Source organism: Boleophthalmus pectinirostris, unplaced genomic scaffold (assembly GCF_026225935.1).
Source record: "Boleophthalmus pectinirostris isolate CB_2022bp ecotype Guang Dong unplaced genomic scaffold, ASM2622593v1 HiC_scaffold_8, whole genome shotgun sequence".
NCBI classification, from domain to species: Eukaryota; Metazoa; Chordata; class Actinopteri; order Gobiiformes; family Gobiidae; genus Boleophthalmus; species Boleophthalmus pectinirostris.
In genome coordinates, this window is record NW_026571515.1 from 14473380 (window position 1) to 14498293 (window position 24914).

Sequence of the window (24914 nt, forward strand, 5' to 3'; positions counted from 1 at the left end):
AAAAATAGGGACATTTTTTGTATAGAAATGGGACAAATCTGTGGTTTTGGATAAATCTGCAGTTACAGGGGACACCGGGCTCAAAACTGGGACTGTTCCGCTAAATAGGGACGTCTGGTCACCCTACTCTTGCCATCTTTTGCTACTTAGAATTTAGAATTGATATTTTTTACTCTTTATTATATATGCTTGTGGATCAATAAAGTTTGTCTAAGTCAAAGTCTATTTTTTTTTAAACTAGATTTTGTTTGGGGCATACAGTACTCTTCATAATTAACCTGAATTATAATATTTTTCCCCAATTAGTTAACCTTTATATTGGGAAAAATGTTTACAGGTAACTGCTATTTTCCATTTTCTTTTTGTATATGTTTATTTTATCAAGTACATGATCATATTTTGTAAAGTGCTGAAGAGAAGGGAATAGAAAACCTTCAAAATGAATCTGAATTGGAAAATGCTTTTTAACCAATTAATAATCAATGTTTTTGTCAAGTGTGAACTGAAACTGAAGCAACCACAGGGAACCCATCCAAACAGTGCCACATGCAAACAGACAGAACGACTTCATGTGGGACTCAAACCCAGAACCTTTTTGCTGAGAGGCCAAATCTCAAACTACTAAATATCACTCTTAATGTAGGCAAAGTTCCTTCAGTTTGGTCGACAACAACAGGCTAAAAAGCAGAACTAGTACTTCCATCTGGTAATGTTGATTTTGATTCTTTGCTGGGCGTGATCTACATGCATCTCTATAGATGCATCAAGAATCTCGGACTTCCGGTCATTGCGCAATGCATACTGGGAAGAATTTTCAAAAAAAGTGAGCATCAAACCGCCATGTTTGTTTTCTCAGTGGGATGTGTCTATTGACAAAGTCGATCTTTTCAAGTCTTTTGAACCATATCACTTTTGGTTCTGGTTCTGATATTGTCATATTTTAGTTTTGGGATTCGGACATTGTAATTGTGTGGTTGTTGGATCCTAATAGCGGAAAATGGCTCGAGAAATTTGTTTGCAAACTCCGTAACTGCAAAAGGGAATCAGATGTGTGTGACTGCAAACCTCTGTTCAAACTGTTTCCCTTCCCAACGGAATTGAAAAATAGTGAAGAGTGAAGGCGTATTGATATTGATACAGTATTGATACACAGGAAGGACCAAAAAGGAAACTTTTGTCTGCATAAGAAATCATCCCAAGTTTGCAGTGAACATTTTGTATGATCACAGACCAAATGTGACCTTTTTGGCCTGTTCTCTGGATCCTCGGTTCCCCATGTGGGCACAGCTTCAGCTTCCTACCTCTATTTTTGATGAAGTTACGGTCTCTCAAACATGCTTATATATTAAAGCTTCCAAAAAAGTGAGCATGGCCCTAAAATTTCAACAAGCCCTAACTCAGGAACAACTGAAGGGATTGAGCAAAATTTTAAGATTCTTTCATTTGGGCATTTTAGAAATTTATTGACATTTTTTCCAAGTCAAATCTGAGATGGCTCATTCTTTGAAAACAGAGGATTTCATATGGACTGACCCTAACTTGAGTAACAAGACCATGATAAAACAGAGTAGTGCTTCCAGTTAGTGTCACACCTCCCAAGGGAAAGTTGATGACATCTGCTGCAAAGCGTTAACAGCTTTTTCCAGTGCTTCCCAGTCTTGATGGCGAGTTACCAAGTCGTTGAGAGGAAGCCAATAACTATTCTAAGCTCTTCATTCAGAAATTTATATCCCTGAACTGTACTCAGGTCCACAAAGAAGAGGAGCAGGGAAAGTTATTTTACACAAATTACCATGGTCAGTTCAAATCCAGATAATATTAATTCTATAAAACTGTGAAGTCCAAGAAACAGAGCATTTAACTACAGACAGACTGGACTAAGAGAGAAAAGAAAACACAGATATTCTTTGAAAGTAGCTTCTGTGCGCCAGAGGTGGGACCAAGTCATTGTTTTGCAAGTCTCAAGTCTTTCACCTCAAGTCCGAGTCAAGTCCCAAGTCAAATACAGGCAAGTCCAAGTCGAGTCTCGAGTCACTGACCCATAAGTCCAAGTCAAGTCCAAATCGCTTCAAGTAATTTCAAATCTTTAAACCAAAATATAGCTTAGGTTTTTGCAATATATATGAATTTTAAAATAAACTGTTCTTTAAAAAATCATACTATATTTATGAGTTTTTATAAGAGTTGTAGAAATGCAGATTTTTCCTTTTTAAATGTCCTGTCCTGACAAGATCTTAGTGTGAATCATTATGGTCAGGATGGAAAGAATTCAGATTTAAAAGTGCTTCTCAAGTCTTCTCAATTCTTCAAGTCCGAGTCAAGTCCCAAGTCACCGACCTTCAAATCCAAGTCGATTCCCAAGTCTTAGTCCATTTTATCAAGTCTAGCCTAAAGTCCTAAAAATAGTGACTCAAGTCTGACTCGAGTCCAAGTTACGCCCATGCTCCTCTTTTTAAACACTTTCCTGAAACATAATTTTGAGGGCCTTGCTATGGATATCAAAATATTAAAATCTGTTATTGGTCACAGCAGCAAAATATGTTTCGGTTTCTGCTTTAAAGATACTTAAGTGAAAATGAGCCATGACTTTAGAATGTTGTTACCTTGTCAAAGAGACCTGGAGTTGTGTTTTGTTTCATTTACACATGTTTAACACACAAACCCTGCATATTTAAGACGAGTTCCTCAAACTAAAAGAACTTGGTTCCACGTTGTATTGCCATGTGGTAATACAGAAAGACTTTTTAAAACCCCATACCTTCACTACAACCGTGTGGATAATTTCAGCCCAGGAATTGCCAGTGTTTACAAGAGAAGAGGTTTAAAAGAAGAGGTGGAACACAAGATGGAACAGAGCATTTTGAGTTTTGGAGATGTAGACAGTAGTTGCGATTTTTCAAACAGGTATTGAGGTTCTGGTTAGATATGCGTTTTATATTATGTTTTATTTTATTTGACCTTTATTTAACCAAGATATTCCCGCTGAGATTAAGACGAAATCGGAGCACCCGGAGGAAACTGAAACAGGCGCGAGGAGAACATGCAAATTCCACACAGAAAGGCTCCACACTGCCCCAGAATCCAAACCAGGACCTTTTTCTGTGAGGCAAAAGCGCTAAGTACTTTGAATTGACTGAGCCGCTCAATAATAGGAAACTGTTTAAAGTTCACATTCAAAACGTGTTCAGAAGAATCACATTTCAGAACATTTGTACATTTAAAAAACCTAAACTACAAAAATAGCTGTTTTTATGCAGAATATGACAGGGTATTTTGTCATTTGTGGAGGAAATTAAGGTTCTAATAAAAAACAAAAATGGCATCCTTTGCGTCCATTCAAAACGCGATTCAGATTGAAATTAATCTCGCAGAGTGTAGTTTGTACACCTCCACAAAATATCACAATAAACATCATACCATGAGATTTATATGGTGAAAATATTGAGAGCTGATGGAGAATATAGGGGGCTGAGCCGAAACCGCTCAATCTCCATTCCTCCCCTCACCTCTGGTCAGGAGCTCTGGGTAATGACCGAAAGGACGAGATCGCGGATACAAGTGGCCGAAATGAGTTTCCTCCGCAGGGTGTCTGGGTGCTCCCTTAGAAATAGGGTGAGAAGCTCAATCACACGGGAGGAGCTCGGAGTAGAGCCGCTGCTCCTTCACGTCGAGAGGAGCAGCTGAGGTGGCTTGGGCATCTGTTCTGGATGCTTCCTGGGAGCCTCCCTCGGGAGGTGTTCTGGGCATCTCCCACCGAAAGGAGGCCCCGAGGAAGACCCAGGACACGCTGGAGGGACTATGTCTCTCGGCTGGCCTGGGAATGTCTCGGGGGGGGGGACGTGACTGGGGTGAAGGAAGTCTGGGAGTCCCTGCTTAGACTGCTGCCCCCGTGACCCGGCCCCGGATAAGCGGAACAAAATAGAAAATGGATGGATGGATATTGTTACATCTCTAATCGTGAGCCTGACCACCATATCGTGAGCTTTCTCCATGATATCGCAAGAAATATCGTACCGTGAGGTTCATACCATGACGATATCGTATCGTGAGACTTGGATATCATTACATCCCTAGTAGACAGACTTATACAGGGTATCCCCAGGTTTGACGACCCCAAATTTAAGACCTTTTTAAGACCACTTGAATGAAAATTAAGACCAACATCGCACCCATCATGTGGGCAAAACCCACCAGATCCAATTCTAATAATGACCAACCAACTACCAGTTCTATATCTAGAATGTCAAAGCCACTGTGGATTAAACTCACACTTCCCCATGATCCATCCAACTTCTTCCTCCACTGTACTGATTGTTTACTCAAATTCAAATTCGACATTCATGATTTCACATTGTTTTTTTTCATTGCACTGCAGCCTGGTTGAGTTTACAAAAAATAGGCTAATGAAACTTAAGACCTTTGTGAAAAAAAAATAAGGCCTTAATTTAGGAACATGAGGCTACCCTGGTATAATAAAGGATTACTCAAATGTGAACGAAGCAAACAACTTCTCCAGGTGTGTTTTTGAGGAAGTAACAGCCTTCTAACATGACAAAGTGCAGGAGAGTCAACTTTTATATCCTTATGTAGTAACACCCAAGTGCTGCATCAGTACAGTTCACCATCTTTACTTAATTACTATAAACTGTGAATGAAATAGTCATTGTTACGTGAAAATGTCCTGTCAAGTGTCTCTACAGACGAAAGAGAAAAGAGAGAACTGAACACAGCTTCAGTTGAAAGGGTTTAAGTTATAGCAATAGCACACCGTCAAGTGTACAATTTGTCAAGGTTCATTTGATTCTAATAAAATACCTTTAAAACCCATTTACAATTCATATATTTATCTTTTTTGGGGTAAACGGATCAAAACAGACAAATCATAGAGAAAGGATGGAAGGATCGAGGAGAGAAAAATACAAAAATAAAAGAAAATGGACAGAGTGAGAGACGTGGGAGGTGGGCAGGCTGGGGGGTTTGGCCAAGCGTTACAGCGCAGAATGACACCCAAGTTAGCTCATTACACACGTACTGTCATGATGAAGGCACAGGGATCTTTCTAAAAGTTTGTCTTTTCAATAAAGTTGTACAAAATAATACATTTTACAGTCTGTACAAGAATAATAGATCAGCTGTGAAGTGAGGACAGACACAGGAGAGGAGGAGGAGGAGGAGGGAGAGAGCGAGCGATGTGTGAATTTGTGAAGCCCATTTCCACCAAAACACTAGTGTCCCCGTTAAACGCATCCTCTTCCTTTATTATTTATGCTTTATTTTCTCTTCAAACAAAATGGGACATAAGAACAAATGAATATGTGGTGCAGGAGGGAGGGGGAGGGGAGTGGGGGAGCGGGCCGAGACAGTAACGTCAAAGAAAAAAGCGCACTTGAGAACAATGGCACAAAGTCCACACAGAGATGAACAGCTGTGGAGACGCGAAAACAGAACTAAAAAAAAAAAACAAAAAAACAAAAAAACAAAAAAAAACAAGTCAATCGTGACGAAAATGTAACTTTTACTGTAGGAGGAGGACACTTCAGACCTCTGTTTAAGTCCATAAAAGTCAATAATAATCTGTATTTTGATAAATCCTCCTTTTCGAGTTACAAGTCAAATAGTTGTGGTCACGTTTTCTCATCCTCCATTCAAGTCCAGGCTAATACTGCGATTTCAAGGCTCCGAACGTAATCTCGATGACGCACTGTGCTGTGTAAAACCACCTCCTCTCCAGCAGATGGCGATATGTTCCATTGGCATTCTTCGGAACGACTTCGGAATGGAACGTTTTCCGTGTAGTCCCAAAAACACAGTGCTCGTCAAATACAGTGAACTCTCTTTTTTTTTTTTTTTTTTAAACCCTTTTTGCAGAAATGTAATATTAATAATCTCTTTTCAAAGTAAATCTCGACAATTTCAACTGCAACTTTGTCTAGAAAATATGGCGCAAACGAGGCCGAGCGGAGTCACGGTTTACAAGGCCATGATACATGACCCATTCAACACTTTTCTCTTTCAGTAACATTGCATTAGTCTGATAATATCTTGTAAGGAGTCTTTTTATTTCCCCGTGGTTTCTGTGGTTGTGGCGTAAGGGGCAGGGCCACAGTACGAGTGGGCGGTGACCATCACAAGAGCTCGTATTGGCGCAGGTGCATTCTCTGGATGATGTCTCTGCAGTCGTTAAAGACACGGCGGATGTTCTCTGTGTCCACGGCGCAGGTGAAGTGGGGGTAACAGTAGTGTCTGCCGTCACCGCTCGCCGTACTGATCCTCTGAAAACACAAAAAGAGCACAGACAGGATTAGGGAGGAGGAAGTAACTGATAGTTTTATGACGACGGCACAACATTTTACAATTTCGACAGGCTCTATTCACGCTTACACAAACCAGGAAGACGATTGGAAAGATGCGATTACAACTTCTAATGTAGTTCCTGACACTGGGTTCGCCTGATTCATCAGCTGGTTTCACTTCGTAGAAACCGTGTGATCTCGCAGCATTTCGAATCGTTCGCTAGACAGTCGGCGGGTACTTTTTTTCATTTAACCAATCGCTGCTATTTGGGACTAACGGGCCTAACTGTTATATTAAGCTTTTCCCAAATCCCGTAGCGAAGAAGGGCAATAACGTCTTTCCTCTTGATAAAATTCACCAAACATTCTCTTTGTTCCGCCTTTAAATCCTCAATCTCCGGACTCATTGACAACAAAGAATGTCTAGCTCTAACTCTAAACTGTCTAGTGCAGACATGTCAAACTCAGGCCCAGGGGCGAAATTTGGCCCGCGATATATCAAATATGTATTAGAGCTGCCCACTGGCTACAGATAGACTATAGAGACATTACTTATTTAAAATGTTGTTATTATTTTATATTGCTTGTTGCTTGTTCTGGATTTAATGTTTCAGCAAAACTATTGTTTAAACATTTATTTTAATAAGAAAATATTTAACATTATGTAACATGAAAGAAGAAAAACCATGCAGATGTTGGAATTTTTCAATAAATATTTAGTTTGGCCCATGACTTACTCCCAGTTTTTAATTTTGGCCTCTGTGAATTTGAGTTTGACACCTCTGGTCTAGTGTATTCTGATTCCTGACCTAATCGCTGGAGAGAACTGAAATTGAGCAGAGGCACTAGGTGGCGCCAGCCTGGCTAGGGCTCGCAGACGTGATCAAACCCACTGAAGTAAATGTGGTCAGCGGTAAAATGAAGACTGCATACGTATGTGCTGTTTGGAATCATCTCGAATTTGGCGCCTCATCTCTTCTAATCTCGGAGAATGATGAAAACTGAGGTGTGGTTGGAATTGTTGATTAGCTGAACATAACGGAACAGAAGTTGTAATGGCATCTTTCCAAACATCTTCCTGGTTTGTGATGTAAGCGTGAATGGTGCTGATTGGTAGTTTTCAAAAATGCTGATTTTATAATGGAATCTACAGAAACAGTAACACAGTTGATGTGTTACCCAGTGAACACGTTACCCAGTGGACATTTTGAGAGATTTTAGGGAGTTGTTCTTATTATATAGGTAAATGGTCACATTTTTCTACAGTGCTTTTTCACCTTCAAGGCACTCAAAGCGCTTTACAACAAGGAACCACTCACATTCATACACCAGTGTATGCAGACACAGGGGGTCAAGGTTGGTTAAGTGTCTTGCCCAAGGACACAATAATAGCATTCATTAGCAGCCAACCTGTGGACCTGTAGATCTGATCGCTCAACCCATGATGTTTATGTCGAGAGCGGGATTCGAACAGCCTAGGTGAGGTATCGCACATTATCATGACCTATTGCTGTCATTAAGCTCATTCCATTCCTGTTACTAAATCTAATTTTTTTTTAAAATTCTACACAAATATGCACATTATCCAGTTAACATCTGAAAGGTTTTGAAGCCAAGTACACAGTAAAACACAGCTTCACTGGGATGTGGAGTTTGTGACTACAGATCCGGGGTCTTCAACCTGTAGCTTGGGAGTTACCAGTAGAGCTCTCCACTCTTGTCCAAATGGCTCACCAAGGGATTTCTGAATTACACGTTTTGTCTTGAATAACTCAAATCTGATTAATTACCACTGTAAATGTTTTATTTTGAACTTTATGTTCTAATAAATAGATAATGGTTTTATAGACATCCAACTATACAACACTAAGGCTTGCACTCTTATATCCTCTTATTTTCTTGCGACCGCTAAAATGAGGAGCTCTCCTGTATTTACATTTCGTAAAGGTAGCTCACTTCACGCAAAAGGTTGAAGATCCTTGCCATAGAGTGAACCACTGCAGTTTTATGAGGGCTTATCCAAAGCATTTTTTGGACAAGCATATATGAAAGTATTCAGTAGACAAGTGAGCAGAACATTTAGGTTGTTAAACTACTTGGATATTTTTTTTGTGTGTTTATAAAAGTAAAACTGAAATATCAAAAGCGGACAAGCAAAAAGTGCTTTCTACAGCCCATAAATTAACTGATTCTGCCAAAATCAGCCATCAGGTCACAAAATTTTGTCCACAAAAACATGACTGCCTCCAGGAAATAACTGTACAATTGATAAATACAGTGAGTGGACATAAAATTTACCCCTATTTATTGAATGGGTGACATCACACTCCACTTCTTTATTTACTCCATGATTCATAATGTTTTCAGTGCCAAAATTAACTCACCAGGAATTCATCTCGAATAAAATACTTTGCTCTTGTGACCTTGTGATCTTCGCCGGGCTCTGGTGTTGCTAAAGAGAAAAAAAAAGAAGCATTTCGAATATTAGAAATTAAGAAATTAAGAAAGAACAAGGCAACTCTAATCATTTGTGCATTTAAGAAACAAGCTCATAATCTCTCACCATCGTCCGGTGTTGTATATCGAGCAAATTCAGGAAAATATTCTTCAATTTTTGACTTTCCTGCCAACACTTTTTCAGCTAGAAGATCCTGTTTATTTAGGAACAAGATGACAGAAATGGTCCGCAGCCATCTGAGGAGCACATGACATACACATATATAGGTTTATATTATTCTGTGAGGATGTTATAAAAGAGCGCTTAGTCTTTAAAGTGCCCACATAACGCTATTTTCTGATATGTTATAATGATGTTACCTCATCAAAAACAGACCTGGAGTTGTGTTTTGTTTCATTCGCACATGTTTGACACAGAAATCCTGTATATTTAGGCTGAGATATTCCCTCATGTCGTGTCGTAATACAGAAAGTGCTTCACTGAGATGTAGACAGACTAATGATGCAGGATTACTCAAACATGTGTGAATGAAACGAAAACACAACTCCAGGTCTGTTTTTGATGACGTAACAGCATCATACAAGAGTCAATTTTGTGTACCTTATTTTCCACACTATAGGGCGCACTTAAAAGCCTTTAATTTCATCAAAAAAACAACTGTACACCTTATAATCCAGAGCGCCTTATATATGAATTTATTGGGGTGTTTTAGTACGACTTTAGTAAACTACAAAGCCGCACCACTTGCAGCATTACGGCTCCCGCAGTTAGGAGCATCACGGAGTAATACATACTGTGATTCCTTTTAATATAAAAATGCCATATAAAAAAACAACAACAAAAAAACAAAACAAAAAAATAAGTCAATTGTGATGAAAATTTTAACTTTTACTGTAGGAGGAAGATGCTTCTGACCTCCTTTTAATTCCATAAAAGTCAATAATAATCTGTATTTCAATAAATCCTCCTTTTTCGAGTTACAAGTCAAATAGTTGTGGTCACGTTTTCTCATCCTCCATTCAAGTCCAGGCTAATACTGCGATTTCAAGGCTCTGAACGTAATCTCAATGACGCACTGTGCTGCGTAAAACCACCGCCTCTCCAGCAGATGGCGATATGTTCCATTGGCATTCTTCAAAACGACTTCGGAATGGAACGTTTTCTGCGTAGTCCCAAAAACACAGTGCTCGTCAAATACAGTGAACTCTGTCTTTTTTTTTTTTTTAAACCCTTTTTGCCAAAATGTAATAATAATCTCTTTTCAAAGTAAATCTCGACAATTTCAACTGCAACTTTGTCTAGAAAATACGGAGCAAACGAGGCTGAGTGGAGTCACGGTTTACAAGGCCATGATACATGACCCATTCAACACTTTTCTCTTTGCATTAGTCCGATAATATCTTGAGTAATATCTCTTGAGTAACACATACTGTGATTCCTTTTAATATCAAAATGCACCTATCAAGAGACACGCTCACAACGGCCACTTTAAACTCAAGACTATTATAAAGTGAAAGTGCGAGGTGCGTGGGAGCAGTGGATGAGAGAAGGAGAACACACATTCACCAAGACAGGGAGATAGCGCCGAGCGACTTACGCCACAATCTGCCAAGAGATCATGAACGCCCGGGTTAAGGATCAGTATCAGCTGTGGTCCAAGCTTTCACCAAGACCGGAATCATCACTGAACTGCCAGGGAACAGTAATCACACTGACTCGGATAATGACGAGAGGGATGTGGGCGTGCTGGATGCCGTAATCGCTCAACTGTTTGAACTATTATGAGTTATTGTGAATTAACTAACAATTTAGAGTCTCAGACAGTATTTTTGTTATTCGTTACAATTGAACAAAGTTGAGAGTTATTGTGAACACGTTAAATAAAGTTTGACTGACTTATCTAATTATTGTGTTTGTTTAATGCGCCTTGTGGTTTATATGTGAAAAAAGTTCAAAAGTAAACCATTCGATGACAGTGCGCCTTATAATCCAAAGCCCCTTAGTGCGGAAAATATAGAACTAGCGTGCTGTGTCAGTGGGGACATACCTATTATTCCAGATGTTTTTGAAAAGGTTGAGTGCTTCTTGTAACCGGTTGGTCTGATTGTCCTCTCGGATCACCATGTTGTAGCTGCTACTGGCCACAACGAAGATAATGGCCGTTACATCTAAATAAAAAGACAAAGAGGTTAGAGCTGTGGTGGAAGAAGTAGTCAAATGTGTTTTGACGCCAGGTCCAGAATGTAACTTTTCTGGTAGAGGGCTCGCTGGAGATGTTATGGCTTTCCTGCAATGTTTTAAAGTCTGGCATTAAACTTTCTAATTCTCCACAGAGAGAAGCAGGAGATGACACCGGGCTAATTTAAGGGCAAGATCTTTAAAAATGTGAACCCACTCGGTCAGAATACATGTTTTTAAAAGTATTTTTGAGCAATAAAAACACCCACAATTGAATAAATGCATCATATATACATTCAAAACCATACTGCGGAATATTACAGGCAAAGTCATAGTATCTCCACCGTGACAGACCCCCAAATTAAAAAGTTACACAGTGCACCTTTAAGTAAAAGCACAGATACTAGGGATGGGACGAGAAATTGCCTCGGGACCATAGAATGATCTTCAAGAGCACACAGAATAGATCAGTATACGCCCATAGACACTATGGAACCTACCTGGACCACTGAGGGATTACACAGATATAAGACATGGAAATCAATCTATTAATGCAAAAAACCTCTGCCTGTGTCTCTGAACCACGTGGTGTCATGTGACCTGAGGTGTCATGTGACCCAGTTATTGCTGGCTAGAATCCATAAGTCTTCTGCGGCCTGTGCACTTATACAGTGATTTTACAATATATTCACTTTTGTGCAGGCTTAATCTCAATTATTAATTAAGGCTGAGCGAACAAATCCTAATGCTGCGAGGTCAGACGGTTTCCACAAAGTGAAACCGGTGATGAATCAGGGTAGTGAAGTGCCACTGCTTCGGCTGAACTATGAACTTTCTTACAGACTGAATTTTTTACGTTATAACTTTTTCCTAAAAATATGATAACAGCTGTATATAGAGGGGTTTACATGAAACTGTAAATTTAAAAAAATGTAAATTTTCAAGTTTGTTAAGCTTGTGAGGTGGCAAATGAGGTCAATGCCGTTTTGTCTAAGGACAAGACAGAGGACAACTTGCAGCCTCTGGAGGAGGAACCCAAATCCAGGCATCTAAGGATCATGAAGGCACTCGGCTGATTTTGCCCATGTGTTTGCGTTCACACAGGGGATGACTCTCCAAACGATTCTGATGGTATGGAATCCTCTCATAGTCCCTCTGAGGAGATCCAGAGCCTGGTCCAGCTACTGTCTACCATGCAGCTGTACATGCAGCAGGCCTCTCCCCCCAGCCTGAGGGAAGCTACTCAGGTGGTCAAGGACATCCTGGAGAGGGAAGCTGTGGAGGCAAGTGAAGCAGACCTAAAAGAAGCTTAGCCAGAGCAGTGAGGCCTCTGCATCCAGTGTTATCAGCATCGTTGTGTGTGAACAGAGCAGCCCAGCCCCTCATCAGGCAGGCCCGTTAACTGCCTCCCTCTGTTATGGCACAGAAAATGTCCTGTTTCCATAGAGCACAGCAGAAGGTAAAGTCCTTCTTTGCACTGTGCTATGCCGAGGTAGCATTCAAAAAGCTGGTCAGGAAACTCTGCTGTCAGCCTGAAGACTGAACAGGCTGAACACCTCACTGCCTCTATGGAGCATATCCTGGAGGAGGCCTCTCCCATCCTGCAGGAACTGGTGCAGGCAGACACCGTCCAGTCGGAGTACGCCCAGCCAGAGACCGAGGAGGAGTGCCTCTACCGCAGACTGTCACACAGCATTGAAAATGGCAAGTCTGAGGAGGTGAGTGAGTCCCTCACTGAGATCCTCTTTGAAAACATGGTCAAGAATGAAGGCAAGCCTCAGAAGAAAGACGTGCACGCGCATGTGGACACTTTCATGGGAAACAAACGTGACTGGCTGAACCGACAGCAGAGCCAGAAGCCCGGGGCAGACCCAGTGAGGAGAGCTTTGTTAAAGATCCGCAGTGTGGCTGAGTTAAAAATCTCACAGCCACAAGCTCCACGGCTGCCCCCGACCCCCCCAGAAGAGTGCCCTCCGAGTCTGGAGTAGACACCACAGCCGGGACTCCTGCACAGAAAGACCAGATCTTACATCTTATCAGATCTGTGGACAAGTGGGATAACTTCCACTGCAGTGGCCTAGTGTTCGAGGTGAGCTCTCGAATCATGCAGACTGATAAGGTTGCTGATGTGAAGGCTCTTTGTACGGACCTGCTGCAGAAACTGCAGCCAGAGATCAGCCACTGGGACATCAAAGTCAAACCTGATGTTCACCACATCAAGGAAGTGGCCAAGGCAGTTTACAGCGATCTGTGCAGAGGCCGAGACAAGAACTGGGTCACTCTCGACACCGTCGTGAGTCTTGGGTACATTGACGTCATCATGGACTGTATCCACAAGCATCTGGTCACTCCCCCAAAGGCGAAGCGCTGCACCTGCGCTGCCCTGTGTGGGTGGTGCTGGACTGCTCCAACCACCCCTAACCCCATCAGTGCTCAGGGAGCACTGACGTATGACCTGTGACCCCCTCTTCCGCATTTGGTGAATGGGCTCTGGTTTGTAGGCCTCATCACAGCCTGTGTGGAGGCCTCCTGGACACCCCACACTAAGCACCTGGTGAGGAGGAGGATGAGGTCACATGAGAGGAATCAGCAGCAGAGAGCACCACACAAGAAGCTAATGTCACCCAGCTGCACCACAGCACAAACTGTGCAGCCAGCAAAAAAATAAAAATATATATAAAATATGAAAACAAATCAAATCCAATGGCATTTCGCTTGTCTGTCTGTCTGTAGGAGATACTATAGTATGTTTCCTTAACATGTTCTTCACAAAAGTTCATGTGGATATTATTTATTTTCACCAAAGATGGGTAGTACTGAGTACTCAGTTATTTTACTTGTGTAACTTTTTAAAGAAACTGTACTCAGAGTCCTTTACATGACAGCTTTACGTGTCTCGCTCTGGAAAGTTGCATATATTTGAGCAGCTGTAGCTAAAAGATTCCTCCACATAGAAACATGCAGCTCACACAGAGACTGAGAACACTTTCAGCTCTGTCTCAGTTTTGATTTAGTAACGACAGGACCAATACTGATGTAGATAAACCCTGGTAAATTTCATACCAAAAGATCGCTAAAAACTATATTGAAATATATGCGCACGTCAGATTCACCGGTGAACAGCACGGAACATGAGGCTTTTTCCTCATTTAAACATTGTTAGAAAAAATATCCACAAAGATATTTAGGCCTTCTTCATCCATAACTTAGTTTCAAGTGAGAAAGACAGAGGAGGAGCGCTTCTCTCTCTTCTGACGACAGCAGCAGCAGTGGGGGAGAGGAGCTGGAGCAACACAGAACAGAGGGGCAATCCCAGGTTCTTTCTAATCATTTGAATAATAAAGATGTGTAACAGTATTTTATTGAGTATCTTGTAAAAAATAAGCAGTGATACAAGTGGTGATATACACAGGGGTTTAAATAGGCCTTATATAGGAGGAAAATAGCTTAATTTTCCCATTTTATAACTAGATCAGATTATTGTAAATTATTTAAAAATCTCGTCTCATTCTCGTGGACCCTATTTCGTGTCTCGTCTCGTGAAAATTCTGTCTCATCCCACCCCCAACAGAAAAGTATCACATGAAAAGATCTACTCAAGTAATAGTACTAAAGTGCCTGTTTAAAAATATAGGTAAAGAGTAAAAAAAGATTTTGACTTCTTACAGACCTTAAAATGTAGTGATTTTGATAGAGATTTGCGCTGAATTTTGTTCAAACATTTGAATTATTTCTCTCACTCTTTTTTTTTTATTTTTTAGCTGTTTTCAAGTTTTTTTTGTTTGATCAAATTATCAACATGTTAAAACCAGGTTAGAAACTATGTAAACAGGCAGAAAGGGAAAAATCGCATCTATCAGGAGAAGTATTTTACCGTTAAAGCACTGGATCCATTTCCGGCGTTCGTCTCTCTGACCGCCGACGTCAAACATGCTGTGGGGAAAGACAGAAGATAAGTTTATTGTATCATACTGCCATCGTGTGGAGGACTGAGGTACCATCAATTACAGGCAATGAATTTAGTTTGAATCACTTTCTTCATTACCAGACAATACGGGTGTAACGATATCCAAGTCTCTCAATACGATATTGTCACAGTATAAACCTCACAGTACGATATTTATTGTGATATCATTGGAAAGCTTGCGATATTACGATATTATACCAGGGTAGCCACGGGGTCTTAAATTTCATGTTCCTAAATTAAGGCCTAAAAAAGTCTTAAATTATGTTGTTCAAGTTTTATTTTTTTCACAAAGGTCTTACATTTCATTAGACTATTTTTTTATATACTCAATCGGGCTGCAGTGTGATGTTAAATGGAGGGAGGAAAAAAAAACAACAACGTGAATGTAACCTGAATGATTGTCTAATTTCGAGTCTGCACAAACAATACTTTGGTTTCTGGCACCGGCAGCAATGAGTAAACAATCAGAGTGGAGGAAGACATTGGATGGATCATGGGGAAGTGTCCGTTTAATTGGCTCGTAGCTTAGGCTACGTTCAAAATGCAAAAATTTTGAAGAGGGTGATATAATTGTAAATGGGACAATTTTTTGCTTTTAAAATACCTTGACAAGATTTTGGTGTGAATTATTACCATCATAATACCAGACAAACAAAAAAAACATAATTAAAGCTTTTTCTGCATCTTTTGAAGACGCACTCTCTGCCCTCCTCTGTCCCTCAAGTCCAGCCTCTGTCCTTCATATCCTTCACTGTGTCCATGAATCTCTATATAGTCTACTTTTCCCCTATGTACAATGATGCTTTATGTATGTGGTATTGAAGTATTTATGTTTGCAGTATTGAACATATATTACATAAAATGATTCAAAATAGATTGCTTGTGCCACAATAGATTCAGTATAAACCATATATTCTACTCTCCCATGTTCCTCTGTACCATGAATGGGATTGTGTGCCTGTATTGTGTATGTGTGTATAACAAAAAAAATTAAGACGGTAAAAATAGTTCTGCTGTCTTAATTCCTATTCTATATGTTAATAGGTTTTGGCAAAATAAGTGTTAAACTTCAACCTAAATCTCTTTGGTTTGTAGAATAACTTTAGAGCTAAGCATAATTTATGTGTTAAATCATTGTAATATGATTAATGATTATGTTAATTGACCGAAGAAATATAAATTAACTAACTTAATATATATTAACGCTCCATCCTCTGTAAGTTAAAGTGGGTCTTGTGTAATAATAAAATGACCAAACTTTGTGCACTTACTGAAAATTTACTTTGTCGACCTGGAACCTCGTCTCAAAGATTCCCGAAGTCAACACTCTGCATCGCAACAAATCCTGCATCAAAACACAAAGAACACATTTTTAAAAACACACACACTAACAATACTTTAGTTTATTCTATTTTACATAATAGAAAACAATTGTACATAACAGAGAAGATATAAATTATTAACAAAATGAGTGTGGACAGGGTGAATGTACTCACCTGATCTGTTGGAGTGTAGTCATTCTGCTTCACTATGTCAATCTTATCGAGGAAACTAGAAACAGAAGAGAAGGATATTAATTATTCAAGGAAAACTACTCAAAAGTGCATTAACTTCAGCTACCTAAAGGTGCATTGTGTAACTTTTCTGGTGGAGGGTCAGTCACCTGTTTGTTTCTACGGACATGTCACAGCTCTGCCCGGAATGTTCCACAGTGTGACAATCAACAGAACTAACTTAGATTAATTACAGGTGGTTTTATAGCTCAGAGAAAAACAGGCTTTCTGACTGAGTGGGGTCACTTCTCCACAGATCTGACCTGTAACTTTGTCTGGTTTGGGCTCCATGAAGATAGAAATGTTTAATACCATGTTCCACGGTTACGACATTAAAAATCTATTCAGCTTTTGCTTTGTTAGAGGCGATTTTATTGTTCAGAAACACCAGTAAGTACATGTATTCTTGTGAGAGTGGGCCCGCCTCTCCACTAGGCCTGTAATCAATCAATAAATCAATTAATCGCACGATAATTTTTAACGAGCTCGATAACTTTTCTGGCCGCGATCATTTCTATTTGCATGTGTGATAGAAATTTAGATTGTGGAAAGATTTCTCTCAATCTGTCTTGTGTAAATTAATGTGATTTCTACCTGAAACCCAAACCAGTCATTAACATGTGTAAAGGTTCATCAGGCACAACTGTCTCCGCCTTCAGGAAGCCTTTTGTTATCAACAACTGTATGTTAATTTAGCACCAGCCTCTCAAACAAAAGTCACTCTGCATTGATATGTATGTATGTGACTTGTATTTCTGTATAAATACTGAGAGCTCAAATGCTCTGGGAGGAGGGAGATGGGAAGAGACGGGAGGAGACAGGGGTGAGAGGCTGTTGGGTTTTGGCCGAAACAGGCCTAGGCCCTGTCCATATCTGCTGTAACAAGAATAAACCTTGGTCTATATTCCAAAAACTCATCGGGCTTCGCAAATGGATTCATTATTTATCTTCAAGAGATATATAATTTTTTCCATAACACATGCTTGTTTGTTTTTTCCTCATCTTTCTCTCTCCACCAAAGAGACTGAATGTCAAAAGGCTTCTGTCGCTCGCTACAGCATCCTCTTGTTTCCTTAGCGTAGTAACAATGGAACAAACGTGACAGTCTATGGCAGTGATTCTTAACCATAGGAACTGGACCCAAAGTAGGGCCGGGAACACCTATTTGGGGGCCCCACAACCAGTATAATATAATGCATTTAATATGAGATAGGGCCCCAGGTTAGTTTATTCAGAAAAAGTCGGGGCCCAAGATTGAAAAGGTTAAGAGCCCCTGGTCTATGGGATGGTTTATCAACACAGCGGATGCGCACGCAGCCCGAGTGCAGAAAGCGCCACTGTCTGTGCAGTTAACATGAAGCCGCAAGACAAACTAGTGCCGCCGTCAGAACCAAAACAGTTCATCCCCATGTGACAAAACAAGTCACGATGCCAAATCAACACGAGTGAGTGGGACACGTCTCAATGACCACCTGCGTCAAGTGCAGCCGAGCGAAATGCAAATGACGAGAAGAAATAGGAGGAAGAAGACGAACTGAATCAATGGCTCCACTCCGACATCCCGCTCCAAAGAGACGAAGGGACAACTAGTGGAGCCGAATCATCCGGATTCCGTCAGAAGGGCGACACAACGAGCATGCGCTGAACGACCAGGTTTATTTTTAAGAAGAATAAATGTTTACTAGTCTGATTCATCAGTCGGTTTCACTTCGTGGAAACTGTCTGACCTCGCAGCATTAGGATTCGTTCGCTTGACGGTAGGCGGGTACTTTTTTTATTTAACTAATCTCTGCTATTTGGTCGTGACGTATGTAATGCATCAAATCCCTTAGGAAGAAGGGCAATAAGGTCTTTCCCCTTGATAAAATTCACCAAACATTCTCTTTATTCCAGCTTTAAATCCTCGATCTCTGGAATCATTGACAACACAGAATGTCTCTTCACTGATTGGCTGGTGCCCGAACTCGCACAAAATAACACTGGACTGTTTTTGGAACAGGCCAGTGTTATTTTGATTCCTAACCTAGTCACCGGAGAGAAATGAAATTGAGCAGAGGCACTAGGTGGCGCCAGCCTGGCTAAACGTTTACATGATCGAGGAATAAAATCACTCACTTACTTCGGAATTAAGTTTAAATCCGAATAATCATTTCCATTAGGACTTAAGTGTTTACATGTTCTTTTTAAAGTGGAATTCATTTTTATTCAGAATTAAAGCTCTCATATCAAATGTAAATAATGTAAATATGTAACTACTGTCATATGCCCTAAAGCAATCGCTCACTCACTAAAATCAATCAATATCTTCTTCCTTGTTATTATAATAAACTGCGACGTGTGAGCTACTGTGTCCAAACAATACCCTGTGTGGATCAATAAAGCCGCACGAGGAGCTGGTCTGATTTTGAACGGGGGCACCGCACGGGCTCAGACGGAAGTTATGGGAGCGGAGCTGGTGCTATAGAGGCCCATGTCTGACATTAGGAAGCACTTTTCAAAAATAGATCCTCACAGCGTTTCCATGGAGACTCCACCACAGGCGCTAAAAATAGTCCAGCGTCTCCGAATGTGCCACAGTGGAGACGCAGAGAGAGGAACACGGGGAGATGAGCCGAGGGCATTTGGACCCAAACGAGAGGGGACGTACCACCCTGACCCTCCTGTCCCAGAGACCGACATGCGGGCAGAGGAAACGGCGGGATAATCGCAAGAGTTCAAGTGTTAAATCCCCCCCGCGCTCGGCCTGAAGTGGTCCAGTCCAAAGATGACTCAGCTGCAGCCATGTTTGCTCCAAAACACAACAAACTCTAGTCTGTTTTTGGCAAGGAGAAAGTTTTTATAGGTCTGCTTTGTCATATACTACCTGTTTAAAAAAAAAAAAGACGTTTACTGCAAGATATTTCAATCTTTGTCAGTGAATTTTACTGACTTCTTCCTTCAAATTCAAGCACAACATAATAACATTCTTTCATTAAAATGCATAATATTTTGGCACAGAATTAAAATCAGTACTGGAGCTCGCACTGCAAATATAGGACTCTAGGAATGTCATAATGTCGAGCTTAGTCTTAAAGGTGCTTCATTGAGATGTTATTGCTTTGTCTGGAATGTTTCACAGTATGGCATTAAACATTTCTTTCTTCATAAAGACCAAACCAGACCAAGTTACAGGTCAGATCTGTGTGTTCATTCTTTTTTTTTTTTTGTTGTTGTCATTTTTAAGCTACAAAAATGCCTGAAACTGAATAAATGTAAAGGTAAAGCTGTTTAATGGCCACGTTTACATGATGTTTTCCAAATTCCAAATTCCTTATTTACATGGAAGAAATAATTCTGAATTGAGGTTTACATGGAAAACACCGTTAAATCGTCTTTATTTAATTCTGCTCAACGTCAGGAGGTGTCTGATTGGACAGGGACGTGAACGTATTTACGTCGACCACAAGAAAACACAAACTTCAGCTGCTACCGGCTTTTTTATCATCTCGGTTTGTCGTTACGCCACGGACACCAACACGGTCCAAACTTTTTTCGCAGTCGTTCTGATGATAATTGCGCAGCAGCTGGAGAATTCTCTCATCACGCTTTACGTCTGTCAGCTGAGGAGGAGAAGGGAAGAGTGTCGGAGAAGAGAGAAAGAAGACAAACTGAGTGTGAGGCTGCTCTACCTCAGCCCACTCCTGCATCCTGTTCGCAAATCCAAAGAGACATGGATGAAAGTCCGAAGCCAGGACTGGTGGAGTTGGATCATCTGGATCATGTTAGAAGGGCGACCCAACGAGCATGTACTGAATGACCAGAATTATTTTTAAGAAGAATAAACTGTTACATGATTGAGGAATAAATTAATTTGGCTTTAAAATCTGAATAAACCACCCACTTGCTTAATAATAGTTTTCATTAAGAATTAAGTGTTTACATGGTCTTTTTAAAGCAGAATTAAAACTCTCGTATCAACTTGGCAATTGTCAAGATGGCAAAGATCTTAATTTTTAATCATTGTGAAACCCACAGATACATACTTCTATAAATGCTAATTCCAGCCTGGTCATTTTCTACAGAGCTTTTACTCCTCTACTAGAACAATCCTGGTTGGAGGACCCCAGGCTGAACACAATTTCTCCTGTTCCCAAACGGTGACTGCTGGAGGAACATGCATTCAAGCAGTTAGTTGCGTCCCCAACTTGTTTCTATACTGGGGGAAAAGGACTTTTAAACTACTGACTTACTTTTTCAACTACAAAGAAATAAATACATCTATGAAGTAATACAAAGTGCAGCTGCATTGATTCAATTGTTTGCTTATGTTTGACCCATACGCACAAGAGCATAGGTTTGCAGAGGGACGGGGGGACATGTCACAACAAATATTTGGGGAAGACAAAATAGTCCCTACCAATATTTGACATTTTATTTTAATTAACAAACATATACATTTATTCCGATATTTTTCCAAACTCAATAGTATTAATTTAACGTGTTTTAGTTCACTTTTTTTTTATTAGATGTTCTGAGATGTATTCAGTGATATGACGACAGGGTTACACCTGCCGCTGTTTCATTGGCTCTAACAGAGTGATGTCATTAGTGGAGCCAGGAGCCTAAACTGGGGAAGTGGCAGGACAGGGCCGCACCTGAAGATGGAGGCTTGAGCAGCGTGAGTGAAGACGCTGCACCAAACTCTTCGAAAGGAATTTACTTGGCTTCATCTTCAATTAAACTTGTCTTATAATGAGTCATCATGGAAAAAGAGCAACTGTCACCACAAGTGCGCTTCCCAAACAGAGCCCTACTCGTGCGCTGTGAGACCCCGAATCTACTGACAATATTCCATGGAAACATGTTCGGACATGATCTCACAAATATCTCATCACCAACAAGCAAAGAGAAATCTACTACTCCACTTCTACTTTGTTGTTATCCACTAAAGAATCATCTTAGTAGGACAATGAACACAAACTGTACATTTTGAACTGAAAAATAATAACCACCTCTCACTTATTTTGGACCTGCCCAGACTCTGTGTTTTTGAAAAGAATTCATAAAACATATATACGCAATTTCTTATCCCATTTTACCCTTTCTTATGAAGATGTGCTGTTTGTTTTTTGCAGTGTGCATCATATGAAAAGTAAACAATATTATATAATTAATCTGTTAATCAAGTAAATGTATCTGTTTTTATCTGGTTTTGTAGGTGTGTTGTTGGTGCAGTCGATGAAGCCACTCACTATTGTGCACAGTCGATGAGCTGGTATTCGTTGGACCTCTCGAAACACGCCCGGACCCCCTCGTCCTGCCACAGCATCTTGGCATGGTCGTAGAACTCCTGGGCAAACAGAGGGCACCACAAATCAAGCAACCGGATTTAAACTGGACTTTGAACGAGCTAACGAGGTATAACAGGGAGAGGTCTAGAGCCAGTCCTCTGTCAGTGAAAGCACGTGGTTTGGAGCAGAGTTCAGACTTCTATTTTAGTGATAAATGAACTGATTAAAAAGTCTGTATTGTTTAGGTTCAGGACAGTAATAATCAAATCACATCAGTTTGAATTAATACAAGAAAATAATAATGCGTTAGTGTTATAAAGCTCTTTTTCAGACGCTCAAAGTCACAAATCCACAAATTTTTATTACAAAAGGAGTGCGTGGAAGTTAACTAATGTTCAGATTATAAAAATTTACATGGGACAACAACAAAAAAGATGAGGTATGGAGTGATTTGGGTGAAGATTTGGACGTGAATCTTGTGTTTAATCTTTCCTCTTATGTATAAATACATTTTCCTTAGAAATTTTTCCTGTTTCGCACGAACTTCCATGCAGTAGCTTTTAGTGTCTGAGGGCAGTTTGGTTCAAATATTTAGAAATACACAATCATTTTGAGAGATTTTGCCATTTTGAAGCACGATACAGAGAAATAAATGATCATATTTAAACTTCTTTATCCCAGTAAACCACTTTGAAATATTCAATATCATCAAAAAGCCTGAGCTGCAACAAATAAACGATAAAATTAACCAATTAGCCATTGCAGTTACTTTTTCTACTCTCTCCTTCTAAAGTCTTACTTTATTACATCAAAATGGCAGAAATTTCCCACTATTACAAAGAAAACGTAGCCATGAGGAATACTGAGGCCCAAAATAAATCGAACGATAAGTCGATATAGTAATTATTATGACATGTATTAAAAGTCTGTCTGTGTTTGTGTGTGATTGTGTTGATACCACAAGGTGCGCATGAGCCAAACGAATGCTGTGTACAGATCTGTGAATGTAAATAATGGCAGAGAACAAGAGAAAGGCCTGTCACAATAATTACTATATCTACTTATCATTCAATGCTTGAAGATGGAACAATAATTTGTTTTGTTTTTTTATGTACTAGTGTGAAACTTTTTGCTATTTTTTTTATATTTTTTATAAGATCTGAGCTGTAGAAGGTTGAATAAACAACTTTTAGGACTCATTATAGATACATACCGACTACTAAAGTGTTTCATCCTGCTGTTTATTTAAAGTACATTGTGTAACTTTTCAGGTGGAGGGTCTGCCAAATCCTTTTGTCTGGAATATTTCACAGTATGGAAGTAACCTTTCTACAGAAACCAAACCAGACCAAGTTACAGGTCAGATCTGTGGAGCGTAGGGGTGGAACAATATCAAAGTCTCACGATACGATATCATCATGGTATGAACCTACGATATTTATTGCGATACCGTAGGAAAACTCATGATATGATGGGGAGGCTCACAATTAGAGATGTAACAATATCGAAATATCTCGGTACGACATTTTCACGATATGCATCTCACGGTACGATATTTATTGCGATATTTTGTGGAGGCTAATATGCTTCTTTTTCCTCTTAAAATTCCTTGACAAGACTTAATCCAAAGACTTAAAAGTGCTTAGAACTGTTATTTCTTCTTGTAGTCTGCACTGAAATGGAGCAAAGGATCATGGTCTATGTAGTTCCCTGTGTCTTTTTTTTAGCAATTGCTGCACCATAACTCTTAATTTAAGCAAAGAGACTTGTAATTCGATACATTGTGATGGTCCACGATATTATTGTGAGAACTTTGACGATACGATATCATGATATTTCGGTTATTGTTACATCCCTAGTGGAGAAACGACCAGTAGCGGAGTTAGAAGTTTGGGGGCCCTATGTGATCTCAAGTTTGAGGCCCTCACTATAATTTTGTTTTGTTTTTTTTTATATGTTATTGTCTGTTTTTCCCCATTGCTCTTGACACACACATCTCTATTTGAATTATGGTGGACTGGAAACTTATCTTATTATTTTTATTCAGTATCCTACTAGAAAACCAGAGCTGAAAGTAGTTTTATGTTTTTGCTAGTATAATCACATTTTTGTTTACATCAATTGTATATGATCATGTTCAAATCAGGGTCAAGTTAACTCGTCCATTCTAATGTGAAAAGGGAAACGCTTTGACAGTTAAAATAGATTTGACAACCAAGATAAGATACTATTTTGGTGTCTTCTTGTTTTAAAATAAACTAAAAACTCATTTAATGTCATTATTGAGAGAAAATCAAATTGCTCTAGGCCTCGACCATTAGTGACACTGAGGGCAATTGGTTGTATTTTTTAACAATATTGTGCATTTAGAATAGTTTTTGGGGATAATTCTGTTCCAAGTTCATCAGTAATATATAAGGATGTAAACAATAACCAAAATATCGTGATATCGTATCATCAAAAGTCCCGTGGGCCACACGGTCACAATATATTGAATCACAAGTTCCTTTTTGCTTAAATACATGGTTTTATAACAGCAACAGCTTATAAACATAGGGAACTACATATCCCATGATTCCTTTCAGTGCAAACAACATGCAGAAATATGTTTTTTACTTGAATTCTTAAGTAAAAAAAAGTGTCCTATCTGCAATTATATCAGCCTCTTCAAAATATCGCAATAAATATCGTACTGTGAGATTTGGATATTCTTACATCTCTAGTAATATAATCACACTTCAATATTTGTTATCCGTGACAGGCCTAATAAGAGATGGTTTTTACTTTCACACTAACACTGGCAGCTTCATTGGTTGCTAGGTTCATTTGGCTCCACTCTTGTACTCCACACCAGTCAAAAAGGAGGGGTAATTCCCACTTTGTCTGGGTTATTCAATTAGCTGTTTGCTTCATTAATTAATTACCTTTGGGGATGTTAGCTTTGAGCTCATTAGAAGTGTTACCCTGGCCTCTGCTGGGACCAGTCCACTCTAGGGCAGGTTTGTGTCTACAGTATCAGTCGATTACAATGAAAGGACCAATACTACATAATTTTTCTAAGTCAGGGGTGTCCAAACTTTTTTCATCTTAACACAGACGAAGCAGAGAGCTGATCGAGGGCCGTAGACTGCTGCTCAGTACAGTGAATAATTGAAATATGTGCAGTTTAACATGTTAGAATGCCAAGGTCCTTAA

At 39.7% G+C, this 24914-nt stretch overlaps 1 protein-coding gene across 1 annotated transcript in view; it reads right to left on the reverse strand.

The window, feature by feature from the left end:
• Positions 1–5251: 5251 nt before the first annotated feature.
• gnas (GNAS complex locus) overlaps positions 5252–24914 on the reverse strand; it is a 44860-nt gene continuing 25197 nt past the window's right edge. Inside the window, exons 5-12 of the mRNA XM_020940805.2 lie at positions 21681–21778; positions 16393–16447; positions 16168–16241; positions 14804–14862; positions 10799–10919; positions 8857–8987; positions 8678–8745; positions 5252–6272 (exon numbers count right to left, since the gene is read on the reverse strand). Of these exons, the coding sequence (XP_020796464.1) occupies positions 6126–6272; positions 8678–8745; positions 8857–8987; positions 10799–10919; positions 14804–14862; positions 16168–16241; positions 16393–16447; positions 21681–21778 (753 nt within the window). The 3' untranslated portion in view covers positions 5252–6125. The remainder of the gene's footprint in view (positions 6273–8677; positions 8746–8856; positions 8988–10798; positions 10920–14803; positions 14863–16167; positions 16242–16392; positions 16448–21680; positions 21779–24914) is intronic.